Source organism: Somniosus microcephalus, chromosome 7 (assembly GCF_052327205.1).
Source record: "Somniosus microcephalus isolate GS21.2 chromosome 7, FLI_Smic_1.0, whole genome shotgun sequence".
In the NCBI taxonomy this organism is placed as follows: Eukaryota; Metazoa; Chordata; class Chondrichthyes; order Squaliformes; family Somniosidae; genus Somniosus; species Somniosus microcephalus.
In genome coordinates, this window is record NC_140993.1 from 240,986,117 (window position 1) to 240,999,419 (window position 13,303).

The window sequence follows — 13,303 nt, forward strand, 5'->3', positions numbered from 1 at the left end:
TAGCCTTTTTTAACAGCTTGTACTTTCGTCCTGTTGAACCAGCAGTGCAGACTTATACAACCCACTGGCTGTCTTGATAATGTCCCTGGATTTTTTTTACAAATTTAGCACCTTTCGTAGTGTTCGGACTGAGGTAGTAGAAGTAATAATATTTTAAACAGTTATTATTTTCTGCTTCTTTTTCTTTTCTGCCTTTTTGAAACTCTCCGAGCTCCTTTCTCGGCTGCCATCTGTAGCGCCACCAACTCTCTATGTTCCTTAGACCTTAAGTGCTTCATCCGGATTTCAGCACTTTGAGAGTTTTCATCACAAGCTGGGCAGACCACATCCTCATAATATTCAGTGTCACTCAACAGGTCATGGTAATATTCAGGTTCATCCTGAGTTAGGCCAGCGAGAGAGACTTCTTCATCCTCCTCACCCGTCTGGACGTTAGCTGACGGTGGTTCCTTCCCTAAACATCTTTCTTGAAAAGCCTTCTTCATGCATTCACCTTGACGTGATTCAACGTACTTTTGGCATCCTTGTAAAATTTGTGTTGCCACCTCAGCTATCTCCGTGACTTTTGAGAGCTCCGAACTCGTTCCCCCTGAAGATTGAAGCTCGTGTTCAGATTGTTCCCCTTGTAGAGTCTTGTCCTTCAGCATATGAAGGAGTTGGCCGACCGTTAACTCTTCCCTGGGAACACGGTGGATCAGAGTCTTCTCCATTTCATCCACCTCTTTCTCCAATACTTCCACCTTACGTTCCTCTTGAACTTTGGCTTTCAGCGCTCGGAAAAGTTGCGCCCTGATGCTCTCTAGTTCATGTTCAGGGACCATTCTTACAGTGTCCTGTTCTTCCACTGCAAGGATTCCCAGTTGAATCTGTTCTTCAAGTTGTTGAACCTCAGACATTGCCGCCTCATATTTGTCTTGGGTGTCCTTCAATGTTTTTATAAGTTCTTGGACATCCTGTCTTTCATGCTCTGCCATGATTTTCACCTCTAATTGCTCATCTATGGATGGAGCTTCTATCGATGAGTCTGTCTTGGCCTTGAGTTCATCAAGAATTTCCTGCAGCCTTTGGACTTCTTGCTCATGTTCAACCTTTAGTTGTTCATATGCTTCTACTGAAACTAGCTTCTCGGAGGCTGCCGAGTTAACCCCCTTCTGAATTGTAGCCTGGGCCTGTTCATACTGTTCTTTCAACTTCTCACACTCTGCTTGTAAGGAGTCGTAAAGAAGAACTGGAATAAAATCCTGGCTCCCTGAAGATTCCTCTTCCTTTGGTTCATTCTGTAAATATTCTAGTTCCTGAACAGCATCAGGGGAATGTGATTGGTATTTGGCCATGATGGCTCTATGGTCGCTCTCTGCTTGAGCTAGCTGTCTCTGTAGTCTTTCCAGGTTCCCCCATTCGGTGTCCCAGAACTTGTCCATATTTTTCATCTCCTGTACGAGACGATCACTCAACTGTTCTACTTGTTGTCGTACTTTGACATAAGTTTGCGTCCGAGCTCGGTGTTCTTCCGTCATGGATGAATCCTTTGCTTGAACAGGCTCAGAATTCTCTGTCAACCTGGAGTTCTGCTCTGCAGCTTTATTCTTCTTGGTACCATAAGTCCTTCTGCCTGTCTTCGTTTTCGACTTGGTCTTATCATCATCCATTTCAGAATCTGAGCTGATAGCTTGCACCGAGTCCTCCTTCCCTATGGCTTTTAGGTAGTGCCATTCTATGTTTATTTTCTGCATCCACTCCCGCCCTAGGAGTGGTGGTCCTCCCTCAGGTAATACGTACAGATTCATTCGTGGGTGTTCCTTGCCCCTATCTCTCACTTTGACTCGTATTTTTCCCATGGGGTATACATTATGCCCCGTGTATGTCTGTAATACGAATTTATTATTTCTTAAGGGTATGTGAGAGAATAGCCGGTGGTAGTCCTTTTGGTTGATGACTGATACAGCTGATCCCGTGTCCAGCTCCATTCGTACTTGGACTCCAGCTATTTTTAGTGTGACCCAGATCGTCTGTAGATCAGTTACTTTACCCACATTGTGGATTCTCAGACTATCCAGCTCCTGGCTGTTTGGGTCTGAGTCTGAATTTTGTTCGTCTGAACTCTTTTCAGCCACCTGATGCACCTTGTTGTACTTTCCTTGTGGTGGTGGCTTCCTTTGCTTGTTGGTCTTCTTTCCGGACCTGCATACCTTCGCGATGTGACCCAGTTTGCCACATTTCCTGCACTCTTGGTTCTTAAACCAGCACTGATTCTGGTCGTGCGTTGTCTTTCCACAACGGTAGCATTTGGAAGTGCTTGCAGTAATTTGGTCCACCCCGAGTGCCGCCGCCTTTAGCTGCATTTCCGCCGTTCCTTTCGCTGCAGCTTCGTGCGATGAAGCTATGAGGACAGCCCTGTCCAGTGTGAGGTCGTTTTCTTCCAGAAGTCGCTTCTGCGTTCCTTCTTTGGCCAAGCCGCATACGAACTTGTCCCGCAGCGCCTCTGTCAAATTCCCTCTAAACTGGCAGTATTTCGCTAGCTTACGCAGTTCGACTAAGTATTCCGCATTGCTTTCATCTTTCCTCTGGGTTCTTGCGTAAAATTTAAATCGTTCAGCCAGCATCAACGGTGTGGGGTTCAAGTGATCCTTCAGCACTGCTACGATCTCTTCGAAGGTCTGGTCCACTGGTTTAACTGGTGCTATTAGATGTTTCAAGAGCCCGTATGTTGTTGCTCCCATCGAATTTAACAAAGTTATTGCCTTGTCGTCATCCTCAATTTCGTTGGCTTTGCAATATATTTCTATGCGTTCCACATACGTGGCCCAGTCCTCTATCTCAACATCAAAATCATTAATATTTCCTCGCTTAGGCATCTTCTTCTCTTCTCGAAAACAACACAAGTATTTCTTTACTTATTATTATTTTTCCTCTCTTCTTGAGAACAACACCAGTATTTCTTTACTTATTATTATTTTTCCTCTCTTCTTGAGAACAACACCAGTATTTCTGTAAATTCTTATTATTTTTCTAAGATGGCGGTTTCCCGCTTCTGTCTTCTTCCCCGGCGGTTTTCCTGCGAAAAATGGCGGCTTTCCCGCGCTTCTCGGCTCTCCCCGCCCACTTTAATGGCGGTTTTCCCCGCGCTTTTCTGTTCTCCCCACCCACGGCAATGGCGGTTTCCCGCTTCTTCCCCTGGCGGGAGGGGTACACTTTCCCCCGCGGGCGACGGCCGCTGGCTACCGGTCCCCAGCCTGTGCGTCGGCTTCAGCGCTCTCCGCTGGCTTTCAGACCCCCAGCCCGCGCGTCGGCTTCAGCGCTTTCCGCTGGTTTTCAGATCCCCAGCCCGCGCGTCGGCTTCAGCGCTCTCCGCTGGCTTTCAGATCCCCAGCCCGCGCGTCGGCTTCAGCGCTCTCCTTCCCGCGGCAGGCAACCGGCTCCGGGTACCCCCGATGACGGCGGACAGTTACAGCCTCTGAACTGGCTCTCGGCCAATTCCCGATTTCTCGGCTCTGTCTCACCCGGCCTGCTCCCGGTCTCAGCGCCTCTGGACCCGACTTTGTCTGGCTCCTTTCCCCCTCGACCGTGGTCGAGTGTACCGCCCTTATCCTCTGGTTTACTCCTTCCTTATTTTCTTTTACTATTCCCTTACTCACAGTCCGTGGCAGCCTTGCCTCTCTTGTCGATCGGCTCGCTCCTCACTGTGGCAGAAGGGACCGTCAGTGCCTGTTGCAGATGGAAGTTTTCAATGCCAAAATCTTCCTCTTTGCTATCGCTGCAGCCTCGAGTTTTCACCCAGCAGAACGACGAGGGCGGGTGCCTCACTTCGACGCTCCTTAATTGCTTAGGAACTACTGTTGCCGCAGGGTACGATCGGCCTCGTCGCCATTGTAAAGTCTGTGGGTTGTATTGCAAATAATACACAGACTCCAAGATTAACAAATAAAACAGGTCTTTACTATTCAGAGGTTCGGGCGAATCTGCCCTAGTTAACGTATCACAACCCTTATATACTGGTGTGGTCACTATCGGTATTACAGTATACATGAGCCAACAAATAGTGCCACACCTAAAGTAGTGCTCTTAAAGGTGAACGGTTACATTCTATAATTCCCTTAAAGGTAAACGGGTACATACACTACACCATCAGCACCCTGGTGACATGATTTGCCTGTCATTTGGCAATGTTACTTCAGTGCAGTGCTGAGGGAGTACTGCACTGTTGGAGGTGCCATTTTCAAATGCAGCGTTAACCTGAGACCCCATTTGCCATCTCAGGTGGATATAAAAGAACCCACAGCACTATTCAAAGGGAAGTTTCTCCCGGTGTCCTGGCCGACATATACCCCTCAACCAACACCTAAATACCAGATCAGAGGTGTCCTCATTGGATGAGACGTTAAACCAAGATCCCATGGCACTATTCAAAGAAGTGCAGGCGAGTTCTCCTGGTGTCCTGGCCAATTATAGTATCCCTACTATTGCCTCAGGTCAGATCAGCTACTATAGTACAGACCAGGGATTGAAGGTGGGATCAACAATCGAACCATAGGAACAGGAGGAGGCCATTCAGCCCCTCGAGCCTGTTCCGCCATTCAGTGAGCTCATGGCTGATCTCTGTTACTTGATCTGTCATGACATCAGAGTCACTTTTAATTATAAAATGTTACTATAGTCCTCCGATGGGTCATCCTTGCTGTATTTGTGAAATGATATGCATGGTGTTGAGGCATTGTACATTTTTCCCACCTGGCTCAAATAAGCAAAGGAGAGATAGATTCGAAAAGTTGTCACAAGCTTTTGCTCTAGTTTGTTTTGAATCATCAACAGTTTCCTAATACTGTAGATTTAAAAGCTAGCATAATTTATCCAACTGCCAAAAAGGTTATCCTTCACTTCTCATGCATCTTTTGACTGTAATTTTTAATGGAATCTTTTTCAATTGCAGAGAAGGTTACAATGCCTGGCGTGATGCAATGAAACCAACTGAGATCCTGACCAGACTGTGTAAGGAAAATGGTTTCCATGGACCCTCCTTTACGTCAGGAAAGATTCAGGTGGAAGACAAACTCTTCACTGGCAAAACAACCTTCATGGAGGATGGTGAATATCTACACTTATATTAATAAGAACCTGGAACTGAGAGAGGTCAAAATAATATTTGGGATTGTAACACTTTTACATGCCAATATTGTAACCAGTGGTTTTGAGATTGACACGAAATCTGGACATCCTTCATCTCACTTTAGGCTGTTGTGCCTTTTTTTCTGTCCTCACCAAATATGCAGAGCTAATTAACAGAAGCTGGTCTGCATATTAGGGCCTTTACACACAGAGGGTTGACGTGTTCATTAAAAAACAAGCAATGTGATAATTAAACTGATGTAACTGTATAATATGCAGAATGCTGCAGGGTCAAAGCACAGATTCAGTTATGTATGTTCTGTAGTGTATGTACCTTTAAGAGGAGAACTACTTTTACAGCTCCTGTATACTGTAGTACCGGCAGTGACCACACCTGTATATAAACCCTGAGTAGGGATCTGTACTGTTAGTTTTTAGAAAACCCTCATCCAGTAAACACCTGTTGATTGTTCATCTGCAGTCTCTGTCTATTTATTGAAGAACACCATACCTCAAGATTCACGGATTTAACAGTGGCGACGAGGCAGATTCGAACCTACCTGCAACTCTGCATTTCCTCCCAGGGATTCGCTCCTGGAGGACAGTGGAAGAAAGTCGAGGCCAGAAGCACGGGCGTCGACCACGAGCAACCGCCCAGTCATCCAGCAGAGATTGAGCATCGCAGGGGAGGCTGTTGAGAGCTGGGCTTGGTTCTCCAGTCACGACGATCCAGCGCAACAGGCTGGCAACAGGTACGGCGCAGACCCTTCCTGGACAGCGGCGGCTGGAGCCGACCGACGGCACAGAAAAGGCCGAGCAGCGTCGACGGGGTAAGAGAGAGGGTAAAGCGCACAGGGCGCAGCCGGGGGTTGAAGACCGAGCGGCGTCGACGGAAAACAAAAAGAGAGAGCGGGTAAAGCACAGCCGGGGTTCAGGACCGAGCGGCGGCAACAAGAGAGGCGCGCAGGAAAACGCGCCGAGCGCAGCCAGTGCTCAAGGGCTGAGCAGCGTCCGCGGGGGAAGAAAGGAAGCGCAGGAGACGCCATTTGAGCTGCAGCAGAGAAGAAGGGAGAGCGCGGGAGATGCCATTTTTGAAGCTGCAGCGGAGAAGAAGGGCGAGAGCGGAGAAGAAGGGAGAGCGCGGGAGACGCCATTTTAGCCAATCTAACCACACCCAGGGATGCCGAAGAGTGGCAGTGTCACAGCGTTCGACAATGAAGTCAAAGATTGGGCGACATATGTAGAACGCATTGAGGTGTACTGCAAGGCGAATGAAGTGCCAGATGCCAGGAAAGCACTGGTATTGTTGAATTCCATGGGTGCAAAAACGTATGGCTTGCTGCGAAACCTAGTAACCCCAGAGAAGCCAGTGGATAAGGATTTTGAAAGCATAGTGGCACTCCTACAGAACCACTTAAACCCCACACCGCTGCTGATAGCAGAAAGATTTAAGTTTCACAAAAGGAACCAGCATAAAGACGAAAGTAATGCTGAGTATTTAAAGGAACTGCGCAAGCTATCGAAACACTGCCAGTTTGGAATGGGACTAGCAGATACGTTAAGGGACAAGTTTGTGTGTGGGCTTCAAAGTGAAGGAACCCAGAAACGGCTTCTATCAGAAAAGGATCTTACGCTGGACAAGGCTTTCAGCATGGCAGTATCACACGAAGCAGCCGCACGGGGCGCTGCAGAGATACAACGGAGACCGCAAGAATATGGCACCAATGAAATGTCATATGGAGCAGTGACGTGTTATTGCTGCGGCAGAACAACACACGACCAGAAGGATTGTTGGTTCAAGGACCAAGTGTGCAGACAGTGTGGAAAAGCAGGACACATAGCAAGAGTCTGCAGGTCGGGAAAGAAAACCAGCAGCAAGAAATCTCCACAGGAGAAGTACAAAAAGGTACATAAGGTGACGGAGAGTAGTTCAGACGAACAGAAAAGTGATACAGACTCCGGAAGCAAGGAGCTGAGTTGTCTGAAACTACATAATGTAATCAAAATGGAGGATCACCAAACTATCTGGGTCACACTCAAGATAGACGGAGTCCAAGTGAAAATGGAATTGGACACAGGGTCAGCCCTAACAGTCATAAACCGAAGGGACTACAAGCGGCTATTCTCACATATACCCTTGAGAGATACAGAGATTGTCTTGAAGACGTACACGGGGCAAAAAGTCTACCCCAAAGGGAAAATAAGGGTGAACGTGACATACAACGACAAGGAAACACCAAAAATGGACCTATATGTATTGCCAGATGGAGGACCACCGCTACTAGGACGTGAATGGATCCGGAAGATACAGTTAGATTGGCATTCCATACAGGCACTGACGGTAGAGGCCAAAAAGGATGACGACGTCACACCTGGACGACTGTCAAAAATGCTAACTGATGCACAAGAAGTGTTCCAGGAGGGACTCGGAACACTAAAAGGCATAACTGCGACGATCAAAATAGAGGAAAATGCAAGCCCAAAGTTTTTTAAGGCCAGACCGGTGCCTTATGCGATCCGCCCAGCCATCAAAGCAGAGCTGGAAGGTTTGGAACGTTCAGGAGTACTGTCCAAAGTGGACTGGAGCGATTGGGCTACACCCATCGTCCCTGTAATGAAGAGGTCGTTGAGTAATACGCCTGGGGAACCAAAGAAGGTTCGCATCTGTGGGGACTTTAAGGTGACAGTGAACCCAGTCCTTCACACGGTACAATATCCGCTTCCACGGATTGAAGATATTTTCGCCTCGCTATCTGGAGGAAAACGCTTCACTAAGATTGATCTGGCCCAGGCGTACCTGCAAATGGAGGTAGAAGAAGCCTCGAAACAATACCTCACGATCAACACTCACAAAGGTCTCTACCAATACAACCGGCTGGTGTTCGGGGTAGCATCAGCTCCGGCTATTTGGCAAAGGGCAATGGATCAAGTCCTGCAAGGGATTCCAGGGACCCAGTGTTATTTGGACGACATCCTGGTCACGGGCAAAAATGACAGTGATCACCTCGCCAACCTAGAGCAGGTGCTCACTAGATTGAAGGAATATGGGCTCCGAGCTAATTGCCACAAATGCGAGTTTTTCCAGAAGCAGATCTCGTATTGTGGCCACGTTATTGATGAAGAGGGGTTACATAAGTCCCCTGAAAAGATTGAGGCAGTAGTCAAGGCTCCAGCACCGGAAAATGTGTCACAACTGAGTTCGTTCCTCGGGCTGGTGAACTACTACCATAAGTCCTTGCCAAATTTGTCTACAGTATTACACCCACTGAACACCTTACTGCAAACGGGGGTACCATGGAAGTGGAATGACGAATGTAAACGAGCTTTCCAGAAGTGCAAAGAATTGATCACATCAAAAGAGGTGGTGGCTCATTTCAACCCAGCACTACCAATTCGGTTGGCGTGTGATGCATCACCCTATGGTATTGGAGCGGTGCTGCCGCACAAACTCCCGGACGGCTTGGAGAGGCCAGTAGCCTTTGCGTCTGGTCACTAACCTCAGCTGAGCGCAACTACGCCCAGATTGACAGGGAGGCCCTCAGCCTAGTGTGGGGAGTGAAAAAGTTCAACCACTATCTGCACGGGCAGAAGTTCACCTTGCTGACTGACCACCAACCACTTGCCTCCATCTTTAATCCAAAGAAGGGCGTTCCGGTGATGACTGCGCAACGGCTACAAAGATGGTCCCTTTTTCTAGGGGCGAACCAATATGAAATTGAGTATAAGGGCACGAAACAGCATGGAAACGCTGATGGGCTAACACGCCTGCCACTGCCTACTGTGGAGGAAGTACCAGCAGTGGACCCTGTCGAAATATTTTATTCAACTCTAATTGAACACTTGCCAGTAACTAACGCGGATATAGAGAAGGAGACCCGAAATGATCCGACACTGTCTCGGGTATATGATTTGACGGTGAAGGGATGGCCAACACATGGCGACTCACTGTTGCCAGCATTCTCATCCAGAAGAGAACAGCTATCAATGTGCCAGGGGACATTGATGTGTGGATCCCGAGTGATAATTCCACCCAAGTTAAGGGAGAGAGTGCTCAATGAGCTTCACGAAGGCCATCTGGGAGGGGTGAAAATGAAATGCCTTGCTAGGGCTTATGTGTGGTGGCCGGGGATCGATCAACAAATCGAGGACCTAACAAAGAGCTGCTCAGGATGCCAGAAGGTCCAAAATGCACCACCACATGCTCCTCTACACCCATGGGAGTGGCCCTCCTCTCCATGGCAACGGGTGCATATTGATTTTGCTGGTCCATTCATGGACTCAATGTTCTTAATAGCAGTGGATGCGCACTCAAAATGGCCTGAGGTGATCAAAATGTCCTCCACCACTACGAAGAAAACGATTGCAGTCCTACGGACCAAATTTGCCAGGAACGGCTTGCCAGAGCAGATTTGCTCTGATAACGGACCACAGTTTGTGTCCGAAGAGTTTCAGAAATTTATGAGAAGGAATGGGGTAAGGCATTACACATCCGCCCCATATCATCCAGCCACAAATGGATTGACTGAGAGGTTCGTACAAACCTTTAAAAAGGCAGTAAGGGCCATGTGCGATGATGACATTCCACTGCAGCATAAGGTGGATAATTTCCTGTTAGCCTACAGAAATGCGACACATGCAGTTACCAACCAGACCCCGGCCATGATGTTCTTTAACCGAAGGTTGAGATCTCATCTGGATTTGCTCAGACCAAATGTACGAAGAAATGTTGAGAATAAGCAATTCCAGCACATGAATGAGAAGCCGACAAGGAGCTTCAATGTAGGACAACCAGTCTTGGCCCGCGACTACCGAACAGAGAAATGGCAACCAGGAACGATATGCACATGGCAGGGGCCACTAATGTACACAGTGGATGTTGGGGAGAACATTGTGAGATGCCATGTCGACCAGATCCTAGCATCACAGGAACGAGTCAACCCCATGTCTCGCGTATCTGGTGATGAACCCGACATACCAGTAGCATCTACCCCAGAAGCAGTAGCATCGGAAGCTGATGAACTAACCGACGACAGGGGGCCAGAATCGCCTCCGCACCAAGAGCAAGACACTCAGGAAAGGCGCTATCCAGAAAGGATCAGGAAGCCGCCCCAAAGACTGAATTTATAAATGGACTATTTCAGTTAATGTGCATGATAAAAGTGTTAACTGTTAAATGAATGTTATGGTACTGTTAATCTGAAAGGGGAGGAATTGTAGTGTATGTACCTTTAAGAGGAGAACTACTTTTACAGCTCCTGTATACTGTATTACCGGCAGTGACCACACCTGTATATAAACCCTGAGTAGGGATCTGTACTGTTAGTTTTTAGAATACCCTCATCCAGTAAACACCTGTTGATTGTTCATCTGCAGTCTCCGTCTATTTATTGAAGAACACCATACCTCAAGATTCACGGATTTAACATGTTCAGCTTTGGCTCACTGCAAGCACTCTCACCTCTGGGTCAGAAGGGCGTGGATTCAAGCCACACTCCAGTATTTGAGCACTTAATCTAGGCTGACACTCCAGTGCAATACTGAGGGAATTCTGCACTGTTGGAGGTGCCGTCATTCAGATGAGATATTAAACCAAGGTCCCGTCTGTCCTCTCAGGTGGACGTAAAAGATCCTATGGCATTATTCGAAGACTAGCAGTGGAGTTCTCCTCAGTGTCCTGGCCAATATTTATCCCTCAACCAACATCAATAAAAACCAATCACCTGGTCATTTATCTTGTTGCTGTTTCTGGGACCTAACTGTGTGCAAATTGGCTGGTGCATTTCCCTACATTTCAACAGTGACTACACAACAACAGTAATGCATTGGCTGTGAAGTGCTTTGGGACATCCTGAGGCTCTATATAAATGCAAATTCTTTCTTTGCTTTTTATATTTTTGCTAGTGTTTTTTTCCAGTTGTCATCAAGACATCTCATCCCTTAGCTGAGATGGCAGGGGACTTGTTTCCAGAAGTGCTACCTCTGTTCGGATATGGCAAGTGGTGTGTGCGAACATGGTCCCGGAGGTGACTTGCCCTCTGATTTGCTTTCTCTCAGTGGGGAGGAACCTGCCTTCTGCTCACTCATGGTTTAACAGCAAGGCTGAGGTCTGATACCTTTCATTGTGAGCAATCATGGCACGAAGGGGCATTATGTCTTTCGGTTGCTTGGATGTGGAGCACTGTGATTGAATTGCAAAGCTCATGGATACAAAGACTTTGATTTCAGTTGGCAAATATACCAGAATTATTAAACGTAATGACTGGAGTGTTACAAAGTCAACAAAATTAAGGTGGACAATTTTTCTTTTTCTTTCTCTCTCTCTTTTCAGTATCTTTCTCTTTTCAGTATCTTTCTCTGTATACGGTTATATAATATGGTGGGGAGAGAGAGAGAATCCAGCATGGTGTTGTTATATTGCTCTTAAACAGGATTGCTGTAAGTTAGCACTAGGGTTATCCTCTTGTACAAGGCACTGATTATCATTTTGAGCCATCCTCTCCTGAAGGCACTGACTCCTGCTGGAGTATGGTTCATTGAGCACCAGCCTTCCTGCAAGTGTCCATTTTTCTGGTGTGTTGCCACCTGATACTGTCTTTGATGTGAAATTTAATGAAAATTTCACTCCACTATCGTAATCAGTAATACCACACTTGATCAGCAGAGGGCTCTGTAGCATTCAACAATCCCGTTTCAATGCATCAGGACAATGGGTGGAATTTTCCGGGGAGTCAGCGGGCGGGATTGGTGCCAAGTCAGGCGGAAAAGTGGATTTTTTTAACAGCGGGTCAGGACCCCGCTGCCAACCCACCGCCACGTGCCTTTCCCAATGTCGGGTCTGTCAGCGCTGAGTACACCCGACAGGCAGCAGCTAGGGACCCAATTAAACTCATTATAACAGATCATTAACAGGCTTTTTAACTTACTGTTTCACTTTAACTTCATGGCCACGGGAACCACGCTGTTCGGGGACCGCAGATGTCAATCTGAGGTGGGAGTTGAGTGGCCATTGCTCCAGCTGATTACTTGACAGCTTCAAGGATTGACCTGTAAGGAATTGGCATCCGAGGAGGCAGCAGAGTAAAAAGAGCAAGGAAGGCCAAGACTGCAGACCTGGAAGGAATCGGCAGCAGAGAATAAAGAGTGCGGGAGGCTGAGGGCAGCGTGGACCCGGCAGGAGTCGGCAGCAGAGGCGACAGCAGATACAAATTCACCAAATTCCAAAAGAACAGCAAAATCAAGGAGTGATGTCACAGGACTGCAGGCAGGTGATTGGTGGGTGAGTATTAGCATTTTATTCTCTCTATATTAACTAATTAATATAACTATAAATAATCGTGTGAATAAAGACTTTAGCTAAGAGAGCGAGCAAAGTGGCTGGAGGTAAATTTAGGCCTGACTTTTAAGATTCTTAGGGGGAGATTTTCTGACACCGGAGGAGGCGGGTTTGGAGTCGGGAAAGGTGGGAAAATTAGAGTCAATGAGGTCGGGTTCGAAACCTGACTTCAACCCGCCTCCGTGGGATTTTGCCGGTGCCGGTTTTGGAGGTCGGGAAACGCTCCCGCCTCCAGCTGGCCATTGTGTTAATTAACGTCTGCAAATGCTTGTTAAGGGCCTCTCTAATCCTATTTTGAGAGGCCCTCGTGAATTCCCCATCATTTCGGCGTGCTTCACGCAACTTCTGAACCACGCCAAGTAACCCTGGCGGGTTGATTCGTGGGTGGCCTCCTCACTGCTGCAGGTCTAACAAGACATCATTTATTGCAGCAAGGATTACTTGCAGGTGCCAGACCTTGGCTTTAAAAGGTCTCTGAGCACTTTTAGAAGGCCTTCCGAAGTCGGAGGTGCTGCAGCTTGAATCAATCAACTGTGGGACCTCCTGAGAAGATCCTCGCCCCGCTTACAATGAGCGCTTCCCCAGTGGAGGTATCTGCAAGCAGAATGGGAAACATACATTTCTTTTCACCTTGGAACTCAGATGAGGATGAGGACCATCCAGAGCAGCAGCAGAACCAGGCAGCTCAGCAGCATCAGCAGGAGCCCCAACCTCCTGTTCAGCCGCCTGATGCTGCACAGGACAGAAGGCGCCAGTGCATCGAGGCACCTCGCCGCAGGAGATACCCCCACAGAGGGTTTTTAGATAAATGATGAGCTACCTCAACATGAGTGAGCAGCAGTGCCAAAGGAGGTGGAGACTTTCGCG

At 47.7% G+C, this 13,303-nt stretch overlaps 1 protein-coding gene across 1 annotated transcript in view; it reads left to right on the top strand.

Moving 5' to 3' along the window:
- LOC147115184 (fer-1-like protein 6) overlaps positions 1-13,303 on the top strand; it is a 233,904-nt gene that overhangs the window by 164,688 nt on the left and 55,913 nt on the right. Inside the window, exon 34 of the mRNA XM_085993989.1 lies at positions 4,928-5,082. Within this exon, the coding sequence (XP_085850115.1) occupies positions 4,928-5,082 (155 nt within the window). The remainder of the gene's footprint in view (positions 1-4,927; positions 5,083-13,303) is intronic.